At 61.8% G+C, this 23,049-nt stretch overlaps 1 protein-coding gene and 1 pseudogene across 2 annotated transcripts in view; both read left to right on the top strand.

The window, feature by feature from the left end:
• MLLT1 (MLLT1 super elongation complex subunit) overlaps window positions 1-19,299 on the top strand; it is a 71,724-nt gene extending 52,425 nt beyond the window's left edge. Inside the window, exons 4-12 of one of the 2 annotated variants that reach the window (XM_032169412.2) lie at window positions 915-1,058; window positions 4,548-4,673; window positions 8,951-9,508; window positions 13,630-13,717; window positions 15,153-15,261; window positions 17,630-17,729; window positions 17,871-17,942; window positions 18,361-18,432; window positions 18,598-19,299. In XM_032169412.2, the coding sequence (XP_032025303.1) occupies window positions 915-1,058; window positions 4,548-4,673; window positions 8,951-9,508; window positions 13,630-13,717; window positions 15,153-15,261; window positions 17,630-17,729; window positions 17,871-17,942; window positions 18,361-18,432; window positions 18,598-18,726 (1,398 nt within the window). In that variant the 3' untranslated portion in view covers window positions 18,727-19,299. The remainder of the gene's footprint in view (window positions 1-914; window positions 1,059-4,547; window positions 4,674-8,950; window positions 9,509-13,629; window positions 13,718-15,152; window positions 15,262-17,629; window positions 17,730-17,870; window positions 17,943-18,360; window positions 18,433-18,597) is intronic. The other variant, XM_032169413.2, reaches the window with a different exon arrangement.
• An 81-nt stretch (window positions 19,300-19,380) lies between these two features.
• Window positions 19,381-21,377, top strand: LOC116478325 (uncharacterized; annotated as a pseudogene).
• The last annotated feature ends 1,672 nt before the right edge of the window (window positions 21,378-23,049 follow it).

Genomic DNA, 23,049 nt, shown 5'->3' with positions numbered 1-23,049 from the left:
GAACCCGGGAGGCAGAGCTTGCAGTGAGCCAAGATCGCGCCACTGCACTCGAGCCTGGGCAACAGAGCAAGACTCCATCTCAAAAAAAAAAAAAAAAAAAAGAAAATTGTCTTGCTTCGAAATTTCAAGGTTCACAGAAACGCAGCCCCTGCACATGCTGCTGGGCCTCCACAAGAGCCCGTTCACACAGCTCCTTCCCGCAAGCCTGCCTGCCCTGAGCCCTCCTGGCCTTTCTGTATTCATCACAGCCCCTCACTCACAGCCCTTTTCCAGGCCACCCCATGAACTCCTCACACCTTCGTGCGGAAAATCCATCAGCGCCTGCCCCATGCCAGGCGAGCATCCCTGTCTTCTGGGGTGGCGATGGTGCGGGGCGGCACCCAAAGTGGACAGAGCCTCCTGGAAACTGGGTCGTGACCTTGTACTTTTGCCCCCTCTGGGTGCTGCTCTGTCGTTTGAGTCTGCATCCTTTGTCCTGCGTCTGTCAGGCTTGGCCCTGGCTACAAAGGAAGCAGGGAGTAGAGGTGGTGAGATCGTGGGCCTCAGAGGTCCGGGGCAGGTCTCAGTGCTGCCACGTGTTAGTTGGTGTCTTTGTGCCTCGGTTTCCCTGTCCGTTAGTGGCGCTGTGAGGGTTGAGTGGGGTACATGTTTCCCGTAACAGTCCAAGAGCATGGCTATGAATGAGCTTTGTTTCTGCCATGGGGCCTGCAAGACCCAGTTGGCTGCACATAGTAAGCTGGTCGATTTTGAATAAGGGCAGGGCAGGAGGTACCCTGAGAGAGAAGTGGGCGCAAATCGGAGGGAGGGGAGCGGAGGCCCAGTGAGGGAGAGAGGAGGACCAGGGCCAATGGGGAGCTGTGTCCCTGCCCCACGGCCACCCTCTGATGCAGACTTTCTTGTTTTCTCTCTTCCAGGAGGAGCCGAGGAAGGTCTGCTTCACCTACGACCTGTTCCTGAACCTGGAAGGCAACCCGCCCGTGAACCACCTGCGCTGCGAGAAGCTCACCTTCAACAACCCCACCACGGAGTTCCGGTACAAGCTCCTGCGGGCCGGCGGGGTGAGTGTGCCCTGCCCCTGCCCGCCAAGGGGCCGCCCCGCTGAGGCTGCTTTGCTGCAGCCCCGTGTGCCCAGCCAGAGGTGTCAGTGCTGGGGGCCGAGACCCGAGGCGCAGGTCACACGGCAGCGCCCAACAGAGCTGGAGGGGACCTGGGAGCTCCACAACCTGTGCCAGGGCGTGGTGGCTGCAGGTGACTCGTTGCTGGTCACCCTGTGCTTCTGGGTGGCCGTGGGTAATTAGCACCTTCCTGCAGGAAGTGCCGGGAAGGGATGGGCACAAGGCCGGTCTGACCGCGTGACTGGGCCTGGAGCTGGCTTGTAACTAGCCGGGCAGGGCCTCCACACAGGGCCCCTGCCATGCGCATCGCCATCACCTCTGACTTCGGGAGGCCGGACGACAGTGCCAGCTCTGGGGCCAGGGCTCTCCAGGAGTCATGTGGCCGGGACCCCCATTCGGTGGCTGGAGTTGAGCCCTCCGGACTCTGTGGGGGCGCAGAGTTCCCCACAAGGGCTCTTGGCAACAGGGTGGGCGCAGGGCTGGTGGTGGTTATGGAGGAGGGGTGCGTGGAGGGAGGGACGTGCAGGCTGAGGCCTGGTCACAGAACAGCAATGCCACCTTCAGGGCCCAGGGCCACAGAGCCTTTGCCTGGGTGCCAGCCTAAGCCTGTGATGGAGTGGGCCGGGGTGGCGTGGTGTGTGTCATGCGTGGTGTGTGGTGTGTCATGTGTATATATGTGTGTTGTGTGTGGCATGTGTCTCGTGTATGGTGTGAGTGGCATGTGTGGTATGGGGTGTGTGTTGTGTGTATGTGTGGGGTGTGACATGTACAGTGTGTGGCATGTGTGGCATGTAGGGGTGAGTGGTGTGTGGTGTCACATGTGGGGCATGTGGCGTGTGTGGCGTGTGTATATGTGTGTTGTGTCGTATGTACATACGCTGTCTGGTGTGTTATGTATGGTGTATGGTGTGCATGGCATGTGTGTCATGTCACTTGGAAGTGTGTGTGGTGTGTCACGTACGTATGGTGTGACGTGTTGTGGAAAGTATGTGAATGTGTCAGGTGTGTGTGTGGCATGTGTGATGTGTGGGGTATGCGGGTGGGATGGGTCACCTCCTGAGTGAATTTGGGGCACTGTGGCTATGAGTGTCGGGCTGGGGAGTCCTCCTTCCTCCTCATGGGGCACGGTCAGGTCCTTGGTGGCCGTCGTTCTCCTAAGAGGAAGGAGGCGTCTGTCCATGTAGAAGCTTGAGTGAGTCCTGCGATCCTTGTAAAGCCCCGCTTGTGCTTCTGATCTGGGGAGGGCGGTGCCGGCGTGGGTCTATGTGGATGGCGTGGCTGAGTGCTGGGTGGCCTGAGGATGTGAGGGCTGGGTCCCAGCGCCCTCCTGGCTCCGCTTTTCCACCTTCTTTCGTGGCCAGATGTTTTCACCACGTTTGCAGTAGGTGTTTTTGGGCGTCCCTGGAGGTTCCGTGGTGGCGTGGCTGTGGGAAGTGGCGTTCCCTGGGCCGCTCTGGGCTGCAGCCAGGACCTCACTCCCTGTGGGAGGCGGCTTCCTTTGCTCCGCAGCGATGAAGGCTCTGAGGGCATCGTCTCAACACATAAAAGCCAGGGGCGGGGAGGAGGCGTGGGGTGAGGCTGGGAGGAAGGGCCAGTCAGGAGGGAGCGCTGGCTCTACAGAGAGACGGGCAGGCTGAAGCAGGCGCCGTGGGGGGTCTCTGCCCCAGGCGCTGGGCGTTCTGCCCTCTGAGGGTGGGCTGTCTGGGGAGCTGGCTGGCTGGGCAGGAACTTTCCAGGCCTCCGGGGCCTGCCCTGGAGTGGGGCTCTCAGCCTTAGGAGCAGCCGGAGGCCTCGGTGGCAGGGGCTCCTCTCGGGGCTTCCCGGGACCAGGCAGTGGCCGTCTAGCAGCAGGTGACCCCAGCCCCCCGCCGCGGGTGCTGGGAGACCCGGGAGGAGGGGCTGGTTTCTGTGTCAGCGAGCGCTGCTTTCTCTGCTCCTCTCACTGGGGGTCGCTTGGAGATCGGTAATTCAAGGGAGAGAGGGTAGGACTTTCCGCCGTTCCAGCCTTGTGCCCCTTAGGACCGTGTCTTGTCTCTGCCCCTGTGGCTGAGAGTCTGTGTTTCCCTCGGGGAGCCTGGTCCTCCTGGCAGCACCTTGTAGGAGGTGGGAGTCATCTGCGTGTTCAGTTCCCAGTTCCTTTTTCTCGAGGGTCTGTGCTAGAGCGAGACACTGCGTGATCCTGAAACAGTCAGTCTAGGACATTGTTTTGAGGGGAAAGAAGGTAAATTACCATGAGAGTCGAAGGAATGGGCCTGAGAGCGAATGGGGCTCAGCCTCCTGGCAAGCCCGTCTGTGGACAGCAGCCTTCTGTGGCTCCTCCGTGAGCCTGCATGGTGTGAGTGCTCCAGAGTGTGGAGGGCCTCCCGTGGCGTGTTTTCAGGGACGGCTGGGGCACACGTGCTGTCGGTGCTGAGCTATCATGGTCAGACAGGCTCTGAGAAGCAGCTCAGAGTGGGGACCCTAAGGGCCCATGGCCTCTTTTCAGCCAATGTCCCCATGGCCGCATGACATCAGCGTCCTTAGATGAAAGGCTTGGCTGGCCGGGAACCACAGGTGCTCAAGGCTGTTATCGGTGCTTCTTCTACCGAGTTCAATACTTTTTTTTGAAGTGTGTTTTCTTCTTTTGTTCTCTCTTGCGGCCATCTGGGAGGCTTTTCTCTGTGGTGGTGGCGTTCCTTAACTTGCAGTGTTGATATTTCAAGACCTTGCTCCGAGCTTCCCCCTGCACAGCAGGTGTTTCCTGGGAGCCCTCCTGGAAGGACCCCAGAACTTTGGTCATCCGTAGCCTCTGACGGAGCGCAGGAGCAGGTGCCCCATGCTGCAGGCTCGCTGGCTCACTCGGGCCTGCTTTGCAGAGAGCCCCCTCGGTAGGCACAGGTCGCCTGCCTTGGTCTCAGCCTCAGCCTGGGTGTGCTTGCCCTGTTCGGGTCCGCTACAGTCACTGCACACCAAGGACGGCTCATTCCCTGGGCATGTGGGACCCACTGGAGTTGCACCCCTGTGCACCCCGGGAAGTTGCTGCCTGCCTGTCACAGGCGTCTGGCTGGCCTCTCACACTTCTGAGCCGTTCCCCCTAAACCTCAGCGCGTAGGTCAGGCTTCGGCCACAGCTGCCTTCTCATGATTCTCAGTGTGCTCCGCAAGTCTTCTTGGGCCAGCCCTCCGGTCCACTGTTCCCGGAAGGCCGCATGGCCCCACCGGGACCCAGCCATCCTGGGACCCTGGGCTTTTCTTTGCTCCCCACCCATGCCTGCTTCATCTGCGTGCTCAGCACCCAGTCCCCAGCAGGGAAGCGCCTGGGATTCTTTCGGGAAAGCGCTCAGGCTCTCCCTTCTCCCCTCCTGCAGAGGGAAGCCCCACCACCTTCAGCCCGGCCCATGTGGGCCCCCTGCCCCCTGCCCATCGATAATGACTGTCTCTTCTCTGTCACTAGGTGATGGTAATGCCCGAAGGAGCAGACACGGTGTCCAGGCCCAGTCCCGACTACCCCATGTTACCCACAATTCCACTCTCTGCCTTCTCTGACCCCAAGAAGACCAAACCATCCCACGGCTCCAAGGTTAGTGAGGCGGAAGGCCCAGTCGCGTGGGAGCGCCGGGGCCCAGCTGTGGTGGGTCTGGCCCCCGGCGCCCTCCCTCCACTGGGCTGGGCCTTCCGCACCTGAACTCGCTCCCTTGGCGTCTTCCTCTTTGAGCTCTCTGCACACCCCTCGCTGCGCACTGCCGCTTCCCTAGGATTTCAGGAATAAGCCCGTGATCATGGGCTCTTTGTCCTATTCATCTTGAGGCCAGAGACCCTGCCTAGTCCTCTCCCGTTCTGCCAAGTGATGTCAGGGCCCCAGGACTGCTCGGCCTGAAGCCCTGAGAGCTTTGCTGACGGCTGTTGGGGCGGCCGCTGGGTAGAGTGTCTCTGTCTAGGCTGCAGCTGCCCACCTCTTCAACCCTCCTAAGGGCAGCTGGGGCTACTCCTGCCCTTGGCTATGCCAGGCTTTGCATCTCGGGCTGTGGCTCACTGCAGAGTTTCGTGGGGGAAGGGCAGGGGAAGCCAGGTGGGCGCCAGCTGAATTCCAGTGTGGAAGAAACTTTTTACAGTCTCATCTCAGCCCAGTCGGTCAGGTGGGTGGCACTCAGCCTTTCTGAGGCTTCTCTCTCTAAACCGTCCCTGAGCGGCAGTTCAGAAGACAAGCTAGAAAGCCCTTTGATGGCATCACAGTGTCCCTTCAACCCCTGAGCACGCCCCAGTCCTCCGTAGCCGCCCACTCAGCGCAGCCGTTCCTGGAGGCTGAGCGGCATGGGCCCTCGGGTCAGCTGCCCGGTGCCCGCCACCCACACATCTCTCCAACGGTCCTCTCCTTTCTCCTCGCCTCACTTGTCTGCCGGGCCCTGCATGTGGGCCTGGCCATCCTAGGCGGGACAGGCAGGACTCTCCAGCTGCCTCACAGACTCACCGTCAGCCATGCGGGAGAAGAACCGCAGCACCCAGGCAGGTCTTTCTGGCTCTTTCCCCAAGGCCAGCAGGTCTTAGAAATCGTCAGACTTGCCGGAGTCTCTGAGTAGGAAACGGAACCCTGGGGTCTCCCCACTCGGCCTCCTGGCCTGTCTCTCCCTGAGCCTTGTGAAGGCTCAGTGAAGGAAAAGCTCTTGCTGGGGATCTTGGCAGTGTCCCTCTCGGCCACCACAACAGGATTTCTTCTGTACGGGTCACTTCAAGCCACCTAAAACCCTGCGTAGAAAGGACTTCTTGGTTGGAGAGGTGCCCTCCCTGGGGCTGGCGGGGCTGCATCTGCTGGGGCTGCTGGTGGTATCTCTTGCCAGAGTGTCTCTGAGACCCCTGGAGGCCCCAGCCGGTGAGTTTATCCTCCAGGCTCAGGAGGCCTGTGGGCTCCACCCTCTCTGTCCCTGGAGCCTTCTCCAGCCACCGGGTGGAGAGATGTAGGTGGCATCTGTGGGGAGCGTTGGGCAGCACAGGGTCCTGCCGAGGCACTTGTCTGCTGAGGGCATTCTGAGAGAAAGCCCCTCTGTCCCGAGCCCTAGCCTGGTGAATGAGCCGTCGGCCCCACCGTGAAGCCCTGGGTGGCACAGGCCCATGAACCGGCCTCTTCCCTGGCTGAGCGCCCTCCTCTGGTCACTGGCTCTCTGCCTGGAGAGTGAGTGGCCGGGCCATGTGCTCCAAGCAGAGGGGCCTCAGCAGGGCTCCCTGAGCCCAGAGAGATGGGATAGGTGGGCCTTTTGGGGCCTTGCCCATCAGAATCCCCAGGCTGGGGGACTGCTGGTGAGTGCAGCTGCAGCAGTTTTGGGGGACTCAGTCCTGGGGTTTTGTCCCCACTTCACAGCCCCCACCCAAGAGTGGCGTGGCAGGCAGGAACCACAGCCTCGTAGAGGGGGCAGGACCCTCTCACGGCCTTGCCTGGCAGCAGCTGCAGGGAGCCGGGTGTCACCCATGTAATGTCAGGTACTTGGCCTGGTTGCTTTTTCCCGTGGAGGTTCACAGACAACCTTGCAAACGTGATTTTGATGGTTTCTCACCCTGGAGAGCGCTCATGTTATGCTTAAAATTTAGTGCCTAATTCGGATCACGAGATCAGGAGATCAAGACCATCCTGGCTAACACGGTGAAACCCCGTCTCTACTAAAAACACAAAAAAATTGGCCAGGCGTGGTGGTGGGCACCTGTAATCCCAGCTAGTTGGGAGGCTGAGGCAGGAGAATGGCATGAACCCAGGAGGTGGAGCTTGCAGTGAGCCGAGATCGCACCACTGCACTCCAGCCTGGGTGACATAACAAGACTCCGTCTCAAAAAAAAAAAAAAAAACCAAAACAAAACAAAAAATACATAGTGCCTAATTTCAGAACCTGTGGTGTCGGGTGCTTGTGCTCCTGTGTGGGAAGGCTCCTTCTAGCTGGGCAGGCCCTGGTGGCAGTGGCGGCTCAGACCCCGGGCCAGGGGCGCACCGTGGGAACTGTGTTAGGGGCCTCTGGCGTGCCTTTGGAGTTTGCCCTTGGTGGCTGTGACCCCGGCTGAGCTCCTGCAGCCCAGCTGGGCGTGTGTCCCCTGCTGGAAGAGGCCAGGGTGGCAGGTGGCATTGCAGTGTCTCACACCTCCCTCCTTGGGGAGGAGCTTGCTGTGGAGCACAGCCCCATTCCACACCCCAGCTCCCAAGGGGACACCCCCGATAGCCCTGCATGGCCCAGGTCAGCTGGGGGGATTCTGGGGGCACTCCCACTGTCCCAGGTGGAAGAGCCAGGCTGGGCACAGGGCTTGCCGTTTCTCTAAGGAAGTGGCAGAGGCCTCACAGCCACTGGTACTATTCCTGAGCCTTTAACACTGAATGTGGGCTGTGGCTTTGCAAGAAGATGGCCAGCCCAGGAGACTGGCCATGGGGCAGCTGCTGTGTCTGCCCTGTGGTTTTTTGCTGGGAGGAGTCTGTCCCTGGACACTCAGGTGGTTTTGAGAGGCCTCTACCCAGGTTGCCCCTCCCGCATGTCTTTGGGGGATCTGTGAAGCATGGCCCCCCTCCTCCCTGGTACTCTCACTGCTCCTGGAGCCCCTCCCCAGGGCCTTCGGGGTCTGGCTGCTGCTGGCTTCTGTGCCGGGAGGCCAGGTACGCGATCGTCTGGACAGGCTCTGGGGCCGCCGTGCACCTGCTGGCCGCTGCTCCTTTCCTAGCAAGGGTGGAGCCCCAGGTGGCTGACTGCAGAGAGGCCTGCTCAGTGCTCCTGGGTGCATGGGGTGATACAGGGTCTCTGTAGGGAAAGTGAAGGCGTGGCTCCCACCGCGGGGAGTGCTGGCAGTGTGCCTGTCGGAGGGGGTGTAGGGCAGAAACATACAGCATACAAGCAGCAGCGCCCAGGCTGGCCGCGGGATGGGCCGACTCAGCCATGCTGCTGGCAGTCCCCACACTGCATGCTCGCTGCCAGCCTGGCCTGCGCCGTTGCCCAGTGAGGTGGTGGCCTTGCCCTTCCTCGAGGAAGCAGGTACAGATGGCTGGGGTTTTCTACCTGGGTCCTGCAGTGTGCAGGTCACAGAGCTGGGCTCACTCCTGGGCCTGTGTCCTGCTGCTCTCTGCCATCATCTTACCTCTGTCCTCAATGGGATCAGCCCCCGAGTCCAGCTCCACCCTAAACCCCCTGGGTTTCCGAGGCGGAGACCTAGGAATGTCCTCAGTGTTTTAGGAAAGCGACCCAGGCGGTTTCCCTTCTGAGACGCCCGGGAGCTGTTTGCTCTGTGCAGTACCTGGGACTCAGTGGGCGCTCAGCAGTTCGCTCCCCGAAGCCAGGCCTGAGCTAGCTGGACCCTGGGGGTGTGGAGTCCTGGGGAGAGGGGCCAGCAGGGCTCAGAAAGGAAGGCCGTGGGCGACCGAGCAGGAAGCACTGAGCTTCCCGCATGTAGCATGAGTGCTGGGCGAAGGAGGCTGAGATGAGGGGCAGGGCTGTCTCCAGTGCCCGCCAGCACCCTGCAGTGCCAGCAGAGCCTCTGACTTTCCCAGGCCCGGCTGCAAGGTGTTAGGGCGGGCGGGTGCGGGCGAAGTGGCCATGCTCTGCCTGACTCACCCTGTGCTCTTCTTGAATCCCTCAGGGAATGTCAGTTCAATTCTGAGGGGAATCTTAGCCTGCAGCTGCCGGGGACCAACTGACACTTCCTAGTAGTTTAAAGGGACAGCTCCATTTAAAACTCTAACCTGCTGCCTTACCTTTTTGCTTTATGGAAGAGTTTCTCTAGCTGAGGCTGAATCAGGTGGATTATGCTTTGTAGGGGTCAGGGGTGGCGGAGCAGGGCACCCCGCAATGCTACGTGACCTTGTCTCTCCCCTTGCCCTCCCTGCTCTTGGCCTTGCAGGACGCCAACAAGGAGAGCAGCAAGGCCTCCAAGCCACACAAGGTGACCAAGGAGCACCGGGAGCGGCCCCGCAAAGACTCCGAGAGCAAGAGCTCCTCCAAGGAGCTGGAGCGTGAGCAGGCCAAAAGCTCCAAGGACACCTCGCGGAAGCTGGGCGAGGGCCGGCTGCCCAAGGAGGAGAAGGCGCCACCGCCCAAGGCTGCCTTCAAGGAGCCCAAGATGGCCCTGAAAGAGACCAAGCTGGAAAGCACATCCCCCAAGGGTGGGCCCCCACCCCCGCCCCCACCCCCACCCCGGGCTTCCAGCAAGCGGCCGGCCACCGCCGACTCACCAAAGCCCAGCGCCAAGAAGCAGAAGAAGAGCAGCTCGAAGGGGTCCCGGAGTGCTCCAGGCACCTCGCCCCGCACCTCCTCCTCCTTCTCAGACAAGAAGCCGGCCAAGGACAAGAGCAGCGCCAGAGGGGAGAAGGTGAAGGCCGAGAGTGAGCCCCGGGAGGCCAAAAAGGCCCTGGAGGTGGAGGAGTCCAACTCAGAGGACGAGGCCTCCTTCAAGTCTGAGGTGAGTGAGCGCTTGGGGCAGGGCAGCCAGGTGCAGGCAGTGTGGTGGGACCCGCCTCCCTTCTGGAACAGCGGAAGGAGGTGGGATCTGAGTCCGGACCTCAGGTCTCACTAGCTGCTCCTCCCACTGGCTCCTTGTAACCTGGGGCCTCCACGCCTCACTAGGCTTCGGTTTCCCCGTCTGTCAGGTGATAAAGTCTGCCTCATGAGGAGTCCCTCCTCACCTCCTCGGTGGCATTTGTGGGTGGTTCTGGTAAAGCATGATGCCATGGTCCCGAGGTCTGAGCTCCCCTCCTCCAGCAGCCCCCTGCACGGGCCCGGGTCTTGGCCGCTCTGGTGCCAGTGGGCAAGCGTGTCTCACGGTTTCTCTGACCATGGCGCAGTCAGCCCGGCCTGGAGCTTGCTCCCTCTGCCGATAGGGCATCTGGGAGACTTACCCTTGTCTGGAGGGTTTATGACGAGGGCTGTGGACAGCCCCTAGCCATGAGGAGCAACAGGGCCGTGCCTGCCTCCCTATTTAGGTGGCTGGTGGGGTCAAGAGCATCCCTCCCGTCCACACCCGTCGCACACAGCTGTGACTTGGAGATACTCACATCTGGCCCCACCAGTGTCTGAGCTTGGGACAAGGACCCCTGTCAGGGACCGGCCTTGTCAGCATGAGAGGCTGCGGGCTTGTCCCACAGCACAGCATCCGGACATTCTCAGAGGACTGCATCAGACATGACTTGAGCTGCAAGAGCTGGGAGCCACCTCATGGTCTTGTGGCCAGACCCTGTTTGGGGCCTGGGATGGTGGTGATGTCTTCCAGCGCTATTATCTGGCACTTGGCATTTAGACAACAGACATTGGGCCAGGTGAAGATGAATGAATGGATGGATGAGGGTCAGGCCTTTTACCTCTGTTGCCAGCCCTAGCCCTCAGGGGCCTTTTGTGGGTCCGGCTTGCCCTCAAGGGGAAGCTTTGCCTCAGGGTCGCTGAGGCTTTAAAAAGCCACTGGGGCTTTGAATGCAGGTCCCAGCCACAAAGCCAAAGGGGGTTATGTGGGCAGCGCTGATTGCCCCCAGGCCCCTCATGGAGGTGGCAGGGCTGGCTGGGGGTGATGGTCCAGCCTCTGGGTAACAGTGCGTCCTGGCTCATAGACACATAGGCTGGCAAGGCTGAGTGCCCGGTGCTCCCCATGGCTTGGCACTGGCTGAAGATGGCACCATCTGCTATGACCCTGAGGCGATGGGGGGGCCGGTGCCACCTCCCAGAAGTCCCGGACCATCTCAGTAGCCCTCCCAGCTGTGGGAGGGCCTGGCAGTGCCTGCTGGGCACCGAGCCTGCCCCCTTCTCTGCCTATGCAGCAACCACAGCCCTGGGCAGGTGCTTATCCCCTCCCTTCTACCCCAGGGTCGGGGATAGGTACTGGGTGACATGCAGTCCCAGGCCAGGCATCTCCAGGTGAGGCCTTCTGGCACCTGGGGCTGGGTGTGCAGCACGCTGGGCAGCAGCAAGGTGGCTCCATGGCCCGCTCCACTCCGCTCTGCTCACCCGGCCTGGCCCCTGGCAGTGAGTGCGTTGGCTCCTGGCTCCTGCCACCAGTGTTGTGAAACAGCTGGAATATTTTGTGGGGAGCTTCCTGCCACCTCGGATGCCGCTGCTTAGAGTGGCTGGGTGGCCTTGAGGCTGGAGTTGCTGGAGGAGGCTTTGGGACTTCCTCCTGGCCGAAGAAGAGCGCCCCGCGTGCTGAGAGGCTTCTGAGCAATGCGGCTTAGCGCCCTGAGGTCTGTGCGGGAGTGAGACCTAGGCCCCAACAGCAGAGAGTCCCTGACGCCTCTTCCGCCGGGGGCTTCGCCAAAGCCCAGGCTGCTATGGTGAAGAAGCACATTGGCCTTCCAGACCACTGGCCCCTCGGCTTCCCCTTGGGCTGCCCCTCCCCGGAGGCTGCATGTAGCCGTGCTACCAGAACCGGCCATGGTAGGAATCTGCACCAGCTGGGGTCTGACCCACGCCCACCCTTGTAGGGCAGCGCTTTGGGCCGAGTCCCCGGGCTGAGCTCCCACGTCCTCCAGCTGCTGCCTTAGGGTCTCCCTGGCCCTTGGGGATCTGGAGTCAGTCGGTACCGCCTACCCTCAGGCCAGTCGTGGACCCAGTCTGCTCCGCCCTCCCTCTGAGCCCCGGGCGTGCTCTGGTGGCCCTTCTGACCACATCACCTTAGGGCTTTTCTGGCTGAGACCATTTCCGGATTCTTTTCCTCCCTGCCCCTTGGATTTGGGTGGAAGGAAAGGGGGCGCGTGTGGCCGACTGGCTTTCCTCTGTCCAGCACGGCGCCAGGACAGGCTCGGGGGCCTCTTGGGGCTCAGCACCCTCTCTGCTTCCATCCCTGCTGACCTTGCGCAGCCTCCTTTGGCCACCTGAACTGCCCCCTCTCCACCCTTAGTGAGAAAGTGCATGGGATATGGGGCCAGGACCTTGGATACTTCCCCAGTCCACCTCCCTCCAGGTTGGTGCCCACCCCTCTGCCCCAGGGGTTCCATCCAGAGGTCGAGGGAGGGCTAGCCTTGGCCTCCGTGTGCAGGCAGCTGGCAGTGCTGGGAAAACTGAGGCTGACATAGGACGGCCTTGGTCTGAGTAGCAAGGTCTCGCTGGTCAGAAGGCTGGGGTTAAAGAGGCCATCTCTTGGTCACCTCTTACTCACCCCCGGCCCCCAAGAACAGAAGTCCAGGCTGTGCATCACGCAGCTCCAGGCAGGCCCAGCCAGGGGTCCTGGACGCTCTAGGGTATGTGTTCAGGACTCAGGTAGCCTGAGTGGGCAGTGACTAATGGGCACCACAGCAGGCTTTCCCAGTGACGATTCATCAGGGAGCGCCATGTGTTGGTGGGAAGGGGCGCTGGCAGGGGCTGGTTTGAGGGGCAGGAGGGGGCTGGGTTGGGCTGCAGTAAACCCTTGGGAAGTCCCTTTTCCCTCTCAGGCACAGGTGAGTCTGGACCTGCTGATTGGGGAGGCCTTGGGCCTTCGTGGGGCCCCTTCTGCAGGGTGGAGGCTGCCTCGTCCACATGCTAGGGGAGGTTCCGGGGGCTCCCAGGCATTCAAGGTCCTGAGTCCCTCCGGCTCAGTACTCCGTTCACAGCTTCCCTTGCATGGCTGGCGGCTGCAGCGGCCCCTGCCAGAATCCAGCAGACCAGCTGCCTCCTCCTGACGAAGGGAGGACCCTGGAGGGGACTGGTCTGAAGGGCTCAAGCCACCTAGTTCCACCAGACGGGCCCCCAAGGTGAGGGGGCTGCCCTGGGCCCGCCATGTCCTCTGGCACACCCCTTGGGATCGTTGGCAGAAATGTGGGCCCAGAACAATGGGCCCCTCCCCGTGCAGGTGTCTGCAGTGCCTGACTCCCGTCCACCCAGGAGCTGCACCTCTGCCCCATACATGCCTGCCCTGCACTGTCACCCTCTGTCCTGGCATCGCACCCCTTGTGTCCTTGTTGTGGCTTTTACTTCCCCCTGGTGGCTGAGCCTGGAAGGACAGCTGCGGGAGGAGGAGGTGGGTGGGGCCGGGCTTGCCCATGGCTTCTGTCTCTTGTGCACACATGCTCCTCAGTGTCTTGGGCAGCTGGCGGTAGGAGCAGCAAATGGGTGGGGAGACGGAGCTCTGTGCCACCCTTGAGCCCCGGGACAGCGCTGGGTCAGAACAAGAAGCGTCCACACCCAGCTTTCCTGTTCCAGACCTTTTTGTGACACCAGTCAATGCCTGCCCTCTTGGACGAAGGCAAGGTCCACCCACCTGTGGGACTTCAGGCCCCTGCGCCAGCCTCCCTCCCAGTCCCCTGTGCACCTGTCTGGGTAGACAGGAGAGCCCACGTGGTCCGCAGGGTCTCCTGGCGCTACCGGAAACCCAGACACCCCTCAGTGAGAAGATTCCACGGGAGTCCTAGGGCTGTCATGGGAGGCTGTAGGCTGCACATGGCCTGGGCGCTGGCTCCCTAGTGGGTTCTCAGCGGCACACGTGGGTACTCTTGGGACCCTGGAGGTGTCTGGGGGAGATCCACTCAGCGTAGCCGCTACCAGAGGGGCCCCCTTTGTCTCTGCTGAAAGGTGACAGCTCTCCCTCTCTCCCCTCCCTGCCCACCCTGCCATTGGGTGAAGTCTGCCCAGTCAAGCCCGTCCAACTCCAGCTCCAGCTCAGACTCCAGCTCAGACTCAGACTTCGAGCCATCTCAGAACCACAGCCAAGGTGTGTATGGAGAGCCGCTAGGGGGCGCCGATGGGGCCGGGGAGGGCCCGGAGCTCAGGCCGCATGCGCATTCCTCAGCGTCCGCTGCCTGCGCAGGCTGGGCCCTGCAGATCTGTACATGGAGGGTTTTGGTGGCTTGGGGGAGTCTATATTTAAAAGCAAAGCAGGAACAAGTCACCAGATCTCCAGCCAGGCCCAGGGCACTGCCCCTTGTGGTGGCTGTTGGCATGCACCCCGTGCCTGGAGCCGGGCTGGTGAGGGGCTTCTGGTGAGGGCCCTGCCCATGTCCAGAACTCTCCCTGTGCTCCTGGGGACCATGGACGGATGGCATCACCTCCTCCGCCCATCCCACCCGCTCCCCAGGGCCACCGAGGTGCTGGCTGCCTGTGAACGGCCGGGGTCTCCTGCTGCCGGAGCGTTTGGCGTGCCCTCTCCCTCTCCAGGCAGGCCACCCTGAGTAGGGGCGGCTTTTTGGGGAAAGGACAGGCCCATTGGCTGCTCCAGCCTGCCCCAGAGTGGGGAGGGCCCTGGGGACCAGGCAGCCTGCAGGACACAGCGGGAGAGCTGCCCTGAGCCCCCGGCCCCAGCCCAAACCCCAGCACCCACTCCCAGGCCAGAAGCGTTTACACTCTTGGATTGGAACAAGAGCCTCCTTCCCCCTCGGCCTGGAATCCTTTGCAGGGGGGCTGGGGGAGAGGAGTGTGCGGGGTTGTGGAGGGAGTCTGGCCTGGAATTCAGCTGTGCAGTTGCCGAGGGGGCTGGGGGATGGGGCCCTTGAAGCCCACACTCGCTCCAAGTGTTCTTATCTGCCGGGAAGGGAGGGGGACCTACTGAAGCGGGATCATGTGACTAAGGTAATTGAGGGCTTTGTGTCCCTCTGTTGCCTTGGTAACAGGAATATAAACCAAGATGCCGTCTGTAGGGGACTGGAACCGTGTGCCTCTGGAGAAAGGGGAGGACGGTGGACTGGGAGCAGGAGAGGGGATTACCGAGGGGGTGGGCAGGCCGGCGTAGGGTGCAGGCAGAGAGATCTGTGACCCCAGGCCCAGCTTCCCAGCCGGGCTGTGGCTCCCTCGCCCTCCCTGGGCTCTCGGCAGAGCTTCTGATCTCTGTGCCCTGAGCAGAGGAGGGGTTCTCCTCCGGCTGCAGCAATGGAGGGGCCCTGCGCGCCCACTGCCGGCCAGGCCCCTGAGGCCTGCGAGCAGGGCCAGGAAGGTAGGGGGAGTGGGGCAGCCAGGGTGTTCTAGGCGAAGTGGGTGGCTGCTGGTGTGGGGGCAGTTCTTAGAGATGGGCACAGGGACCCCCAGGTGGGCGGGCGTGTGCATTTGGGGGTCACCAGTGTCAAGAAGCTCTGCGTGGCCTTATGAGCGAGGGCCCTGGAGGCTCAGTGGAACCCTGCCCTTGTCTCCCTTCCCTCCCTGCCCCGTCTCCCCAGGACCCCTGCGCTCCATGGTGGAGGACCTGCAGTCCGAGGAGTCCGACGAGGACGACTCTTCGTCAGGCGAGGAGGCTGCCGGCAAGACCAACCCGGGGAGGGACTCCAGGTGACGGCCCGGTGGGAACCAGTGGGCGGAGGCGGCCACCCGGGGCGACTCTGGCTGGGTCTGCAGTGATTGTGGGGCTGGTGGTGGGGTTGGGACTAGAGGGTCCCCTGGGAGGGCCAAAGCGGGGATCCATCCCCGGGCGGCCTCAGTCCAGCCTGGGCCTTGGGGTGGGCCTGGGGCTGTGTGTCCTCTCCTGGTCCCTGAGGCTGAGGGCCTCAAGGGCTGCCCCCATCTGGGGTCTTGGGTGGCATCCCTCCTCGTGGTCGCTGGCAGGTGTGGGCTATCTGGCAGGGAAGGGTGCAGGAGGGAGCCCCGGCTGGAGGTGGGGGGAGGGGAGCAGGCCTGTTGCTCTGCTCTCAGGCCAGGAGACTCCCAGTCCTTTCCCACCTGCCTTACACGGGGCGAGGATCCATGGAGAGCCCCGTCCTGGGACAGCGGACACCCAGTGTGGGAGCAGCTTTGGCTACCTGTGGCCTTTTCCTCGGGAGGCACAGGGGTGCCGAGGCTCATCCTTGGGATGTGCAGGACCCTTGGCGTGACCCCACCTGGGAAAGCTCCACGCACTCGGCCTCCAGCCCAGCGACAGCAGAGAACATGCAGGCCTTGGCCCTGGGCACACAGGCTTCAGCGGGTGGGGGTCCAGACTTTTCCAAAGCTGTAGCAGAGCCAGCAGTCAGCCCCTCCTCCTGTGAGGCTGAGGCCTCCAGGCCTCAGTGGCTCCTATTGAAGACAGGGCTGGTTATCAGCCTGCACCCAGCAAGGTGCATGGGAGCCTCACAGACGCCTGCAGGTGTGTTGTTCACTAAAACCACCTTCCCGCAAGCTGGGCGGCAGGTTCTGGTTGGTCCCCCATGTGCAGCGCGCCGGGCCAGCAGGCACATGGCGGGATTCCCACCCACCACAGGCAGAGCAGGAGCAGCGGCTCACTGCGGGGGAGCCGCTGGTGGGAGGCCCGGGCCCACGACCGACAGGGACTTAGCCTCTAGACACGAGGAGGGCTGTGGCGTCCCGGGACAGGACCTGGAAGCAGGTTCCTGCCTCGTTAGGTGACATTCAGGGTGGATTCTGCTCGCGCCAAGAGCTGTGAGCGCAGAGAGGCTGACGGAGGGTTCGGTTCTAGAGGGGCTGGCAGGCACGGCACAGGGACCGAGCCGCACGCAAAGTGCCTTTCGATTCTCCGGGAACGTTTGTGTGGGCCCTGGGTGGGGGCTTGCCGGCCTTGTCCCTGCGTTGCCGGGGCAGGGAGCGTACAGGCCGCACCGTCGGAGCTTCTGCACACCCTGGTCTGCTGCCTGGGAAGCCCAGTCTGCAGCGCTGCCCAGCCGTCATCCCAGTCACCTGTGGGATGCGGGGCAGAGGCCGGCGGGAGCACAGGCAGGGGCGTCGCCTGGGCAACGTGAGCCAGACCTGGAGCCACCAGAGCCGGGAGGCAGCTGCAGAGAGTGGCCTCACCCTGAGGCCACTGAGGGGCAAGTTTAAGAGATGGACGGAGCCTGCGCTGGGGCAGGAGCAGGCCAGGAACAGGGGCAATGGCTGTGCTGCCCACCAGGGAGTCCGGTGTGCTCGAGCCGCTTCTGACACCTTGTTCACTAGGAGGCCTGGGGTTTACTGTGTTTTAAACATGCGGTGAAGTGATAGTTGTCAGGGGCCCCTCTCACTGGATCAAACCCAAAATATCCCTGGCAGAGCGGGACCCCAGGCACGCAGAGTGAGAGAAAAATGGGCCCAGGCTCTGTGCGTGGTCATAGCAGCCTCCTTTCACAGATGGGGAAACTGAGGCAGAGGTCAAAGACCTGCCCCCAAGGGTGGGGGAGGTTGAGAGCTTGGGCCTCTCCCCACCACCAGATACCCCTGTTTAGGACCACACCCTCCAGGGCCAGGGGGCCGATGTAACTAATGGAGGCCTGCTGTCCAGAGCAAACCAGGGTCAGGTGGCCACGGGAGCATCAGAGGGACAGGCGGCCATGGAAGCCCTAGGGCAGTGCTGGGAGAAGAGGGCAGGATTTTTAGCAGGCAGCTCCTCCTCCCCTTGTTAAAGCCACAGAACCAAGTCAGAGGACCACAGCCCAGCAAGCCCCATCTGGCTGGGGGGCTTTGTGTCCTGGGTATCCTGGGCCACTCTTGGCCGGCTCGGGCGGCCCCCAAAGGGCCTCTGGGTGGCCTGGTTTTCTTGGGGTTCTTTCCTCTTGGTGGCCACACACACAGTATTTTTTTTTTAAGTTGAGGTTCCTGCCCAGAGCTGAATGGAGCTGTTGGGGGTGTGTGAGCTCAGGCACCGGCTCTGTGCAGGGCAGAGGCTTCAGCCTGGGGGTGGGGTGGGGGCAGTGGGGGCAGCAGGGGCCTGATGCGCCGCCGTGTGTTGGTTCAGGTTGAGCTTCAGCGACAGCGAGAGTGACAACAGTGCCGACTCCTCCCTGCCCAGCCGCGAGCCCCCACCCCCCCAGAAGCCACCCCCGCCCAACAGCAAGGTGAGCCTGGGGCCTGCAGGCAGGGGGTGCACCGGAGGCCTGGCGTAGCCCTGGGCTGGGCTGTCCTAGGAGGGTTTGTGGGGCCTTCGGGGCTGGGGAGGGTGTGGGCCACAGCTCAGCAGAGACCTGGGTTCCCTGCAGGTGTCAGGTCGGAGGAGCCCCGAGTCCTGCAGCAAGCCTGAGAAGATCCTCAAGAAGGGCACCTATGACAAGGTGGGGGGACCTACGACAAGGTGGGGGGACCTACGACAAGGTGGGGGGGACCTACGACAAGATGGGGGGACCTAGGACAAGGTGGGGGGCATCTACGACAAGGTGTGGGGGCACCTACGACAAGGAGGGGGGGCTACGGAGGAGTGGGTGGTGGGAGTTGCAGCCAGTGGAGGACCCCAGAGCCCCCCAACACCCCACAGTCGGGCTGTTCCTGGGCAGGAGCAGGGACAGTCCTTCCTCCCCTCCCAGCGTGGCCTTGGAGCTGAGGGGCTGCCCCTGCAGCCTTGGGCCTTCCTTGGGGTGGATGTGGCTACCTCTGTCCTGTGCTGGGATGGACTGGGTCATGGATGGGGCTGGGCATGGGAGCAGGAAGGACCCAGGGCCCCCACATGCTGCTGAGACCTGCCCCCGTCCCCAGGCCTACACGGACGAGCTGGTGGAGCTACACCGGAGGCTGATGGCGCTGCGGGAGCGCAACGTGCTGCAGCAGGTATCGCCCCCGAGGGTCCTGCCCAGCCGAGGTCGGGGTGCCTGTGAGGAGTGTGGGCTGCGGGGGCCCCTGGTGCTGCCCCAGGAGCCCCATACCTCTCTTGGGAAACAGGGCAACCCCACCCTTGGTCTCCTGCCCCTGAAGCCACCTGCCACCACCTTACAGATTGTGAATCTGATCGAGGAGACTGGCCACTTCAACGTCACCAACACCACCTTCGATTTCGACCTCTTCTCCCTGGACGAGACCACCGTGCGCAAACTGCAGAGCTACCTGGAGGCCGTGGCCACATGACCCTGGGCCGCGTGCCGGGCCCCCACCGCTGGGGTCCTGGGAGGCTGCAGCCAGGCCTCGCCTGCCCTCCTCTCCCGTCTCGCCTGCCCGCAGCACTGCCTTAGCGACAGCCCTGTCCTCGCCCGCACGGCCCGCTGCACTTTCCTCGGCGGCTCCCTGCCCACTCTCCCTGCTCCATCACCAGGAGCCCTGGGGCCGGGCTGGGCCACACGCGAGCCGCCCCCCGGGCTCCCCTCAGAGAGCGGCTGGTGTTGAAGGCAGCTCTGGGCAGAGACAGGGCTGGGGGCCCCTTGCCCAGCCTTGGGACCAGCCCCCACTGCCCGGCGGGCTGTGCGGCAGGGCGTCGCTGCCCCAGCCTTTCTGAGCAGCGGACCAACGGCTGGGGGGCGTCTCCAGCCTCCCGAATGGTTCAAAACACACCCTCCGCCCACCCTGGACCTCAGGAGGCCCTGCCTGTGTGTCTGCGTCATCCTCCGTGTAGACCTAGCGCCGGCTCCTCCCCGGCTCGCGCTGCGCTGGGGTCCGTGCTGTATAGTTCTCTCTATTATATATGTGTGTGCACTGTCTGGTCAAGAGCAGTGTCCATGTGCGTTTCTGTGCAGCAGTGCACGTGGGGTGGGTGGGGGGTGTGTACGGTGGGGCTTGTAGGTTAAGATGTCTCTGCGGTGTTGTTGTGGGGCTGGAGGCCGAGCCAGGCCCGGCAGCTGGCCCTCTCCAGGCGCATGGAGGAATTCTCCCTTTGCCCTTCCAAGGATGCCGCCGCCTCCTACTGGGGCTCCCGGGGGGCCGGCCAACACTACAAAGGGCAGCGAGTCCTCAGGGCACCCGGGAGCCACCACTCTGCTCTCGGGCTCTACTCAAGACTAGCGCCATCAGTCTCCGTGGACAGACTCTCATCAGCCGCCCTGGGGCTCGGCCTCCTCCCATAGGCTCCTCTTCCTCTCTTTCATTCAAGTCTTCAAACTTTGAAAAAAAATATGAGCTTTTGCCAAATAAGACGGGATAGTTTATGGAGTTTTCTGAGGCGCATTGGACTCTGGTCAGCTCCTCGAGCGTGGGCTCGGCCGTCGGCAGGCCGGGTGGGTTGGCCGGGCTGGCCCTCCCAGGCTGCCTTTTCTCTGGTCCCTGCCTGGCCCGCCCTAGCCTCCACCGCCGCAATTCATGCTGGTGCCGCACCTGTAGCCCCACTCCTGGTGTGCCTGAGATTCTCCAGGGGCCAAGCCGGTCCTCCTCCCCGGCCCACTCTTCCAGGGCCAGGACGCTCCCGTGGAGCCAGCCCACCTTGGCTGGGGGTCCCAGAGGCCTGCCTGGTTAGCCTCTGTTTCCCAGACCTTGACTGGAGGCACCTCCAGTCCTCTCAACCCCCTGACTTTCAAGTCCTTTCAAGTCCTTGTGCCCTGACCAAGTTATGAGGAAAAGAGGGCTGAGGGCCTGGAGGTGGGCTCGTGCCCCCTCGAACCCACCTAGATGTCTCCTCCTCCCCAGCCTGTGAGTTCAGACTTGGGGGGCTCCATCTGTCCCTCCCTGAGGTCCCTCATCTTGTCCCTGCTCTGATTCTGTCAGCAGATCCTGAACACTCCTTGGTGGGGACCCCTGCCTCCAAGGCTGCCCCCAATGCCAGCTGTCCTGGGGAAAGTCCCCAGAACTCTCCGGGAAAGGCCCGAGAACCTTTCGAGGAAGCCTCTGGGACTCCTCGTCACCTGCTCTGTTTCTCTCCTGGCCCCACTGCCTTCAGGTATCAGGAAGAGGGCAGGCCCCTGTGCCCCCTCTCCCCTTCCCAGGTCGGCCAACAATACTCCACCGTGGGGCGCTTCCTTTCTTCTCTGGAAACTAAGACATTGAACTGAAGGAGCTGGCCTGAGGGGGGCTGACCGGGGGTCCCGTGCTGCTGCGTGCTCTATGCACAGAGGCCGCGGGAGTCACGGACAGGAACCTCAGCCCAGGGTGCTGGCCTTTCTCCTTCGCAAGAGTCCCCCAGGATCCACACAACGACTCGAGCAGCCTCCGCTCAGCCAGAGGAGGGCCGGGCTCCCCTGCCTGCTCTCGGTGGTGGCGTCTGGCCCTTCATGCCGTTTCCAAGGCCTCCGGAAGCACCAACCCAGTTCTCAGTTACCTCCTCTGGCTGGAAGGCCTCACGTTGTCCTCCAGAGCTGCTCTGGGCCCAGGGCTGGCTCCGTGACCACCTGATGGACGTGCTGGGCAGCATGGGCTCCAAAGGCAGCGTCCCCAGCTGCTCTCCCACCCCACCCCAGCTGCCCGGCGGCTGGGCCCACGAGGGCTCTGGGGACACTTCCATAGGAAGGGGCCCGGCACTTTGTGACTGCCACGTGTTTCGTGTTAAGCCGCCTGCCCCCAGTGCAAATCTCTGTGTTTTGCTCTCTCCTGAACAAAAATGTAAACCGACGCCGGAAAGCAAATGGTATCGAATACCTTTCTTGCCCATAAGGGTTTTTACAAAGAATGTGTCTCACTAGGAACTAGGACACTCATCGGCCCGAGACCAACTCCTGGATAAAAGGAATAAGGAGAATCGTGTCTGTAACAAGTTACAGGATTGTTTCTTTCCTGGATTTTAAACTTTTGTTAAATTGTGAAATTATGGAGGAGTTTTATAGAAAAAAAAACGTGAAATAAAGTCAGATGGGAAAGCAGACGCATGCATCTGCCTGGTTCCTCCTGTCCAGTCAGTGGGCAGGCGTGCGAGGTAGCCTGGGGCCCCCTGCCCCGACTACCTGTCCCAGTGCCCCCAGATCAGTGACCAAAAAGGGGAAGGAGGGTTGGGACCAAGCCTGGTGGGGGCGGGGAGCGTGAGCAACGCTGGAGACGACGCCACCAGCAATTCAAGAGCGCAGAGAATTCGGCTCACATCCTGCTTCTGATGCTGTGCTCTCTACTTGGAAGCAGACAGCAAGGTTTGAGTTGAGAAGAAAACTTGGTTTCATAAGGTGGATGCATGGATGATGGATGAACAGATGGGCGGGTGAGTGGATGGGCGGTTTGATGGAGGAGTGGATGATTGGTTGGGTGGACCATGGATGAATAGATGGGTGGGTGAGTGGAAGAAAGGATGGAAGGATGGATGGATGGGTGAATGGAAGGAAGGAGGGAAGGAAGGAAGGAAGGAAGGAAGGAAGGAAGGAAGGAAGGAAGGAAAGGAAAGAAGAGCAGATGGGTGGATGGATGGATGGATGGAAGGAAGGATACATGGATGGGTGGATCAATGGGTGGATTAATGGGTAGACGGGAGGAAGGAAGGATGCCTGGATGGATAGATCAATGGGTGGATGGAAGGAAGGAAGGATGGATGAGTGGATGGATGGATGGATGGATGGATGGATGGATGGATGGATGGATGGAAAGAAAAATGTAGGCAAAGACATTTTTTCCCAGGAGCCAGCATGCCATCTCCCAGTTTCCCTATGGTGGGTTTTTCTCTGGCCTCAGTGTGGCAGAGCTCAGTGAACCTGTGTCCCATCTGTGCTCCAGCTCCAGCTCCAGCTCCACCCAGAGGAGCAGGAGTTCCATTCCTGAGTGGCCCACATTGCAGGATCACCATGGCAGCCACTGATTGAGATCACTTTTGTCAGCAGGCAGCAGCTGGGGACTCAGGCGGGCTCAGCTTAGCACTGGGGACTCTGGAGCATGTCTTCTCCCTTCTACTCTGGAACCAAAAAACCCATTCCCAGCATCAGAGTGTGGCTTTCCCTGCCCTGTGCCTTACCAGAGAAAGGTTCTTTTAGGCCTTCGGGGTATGGTTTTGGGTCTGAGCTCCTAAAGTAAGAGTATGGAGTGAAAGAGGGTCTACAGTGGTTCCTTCAGGGTTCCCAGACCCTCCAAGATGCAGTGGAAGGACTAGGGATGTGTAAAAACGTGGTAGGGCTTTCTGGCCAGGCATGGTGGCTCACACCTGTAATGCCAGCACTTTAGGAGACCGAGGCAGGTGGATCATTTGAGGCCAGGAGTTCAAGACCAGCCTGGGCAACATGGTGAAACCCTGTCTCTACTAAAAATACAAAAATTAGCCTAACGTACGGTGCACACCTGTAGACCCAGCTACTTGGGAGGCCGAGTCACAAGAATCTCTTGAACCCAGGAGGCAGAGATTTCAGTGAGCCAAGATTGCACCACTGCACTGCACTCCAGCCTGGGCGATAGGAGAGACCCTGTCTAAAAAAAAAAAAAAAAGCTGGGCGAGGTGGCTCACGCCTCTAATCCCAGCACTTTGGGAGGCCGAGGCGGGTGGATCACCTGAAGTCAGGAGTTTGAGACCAGCCTAACCAACACGGTGAAGGCTGTCTCTACTAAAAACAGGAAAAATTAGCT

The sequence above is a fragment of the Hylobates moloch genome, unplaced genomic scaffold (genome assembly GCF_009828535.3).
Source record: "Hylobates moloch isolate HMO894 unplaced genomic scaffold, HMol_V3 SCAFFOLD_12, whole genome shotgun sequence".
NCBI lineage: Eukaryota > Metazoa > Chordata > Mammalia > Primates > Hylobatidae > Hylobates > Hylobates moloch.
The sequence above is the reverse complement of the archived record's forward strand: the minus strand, read 5'-3'. Positions and strand labels throughout refer to the sequence as shown.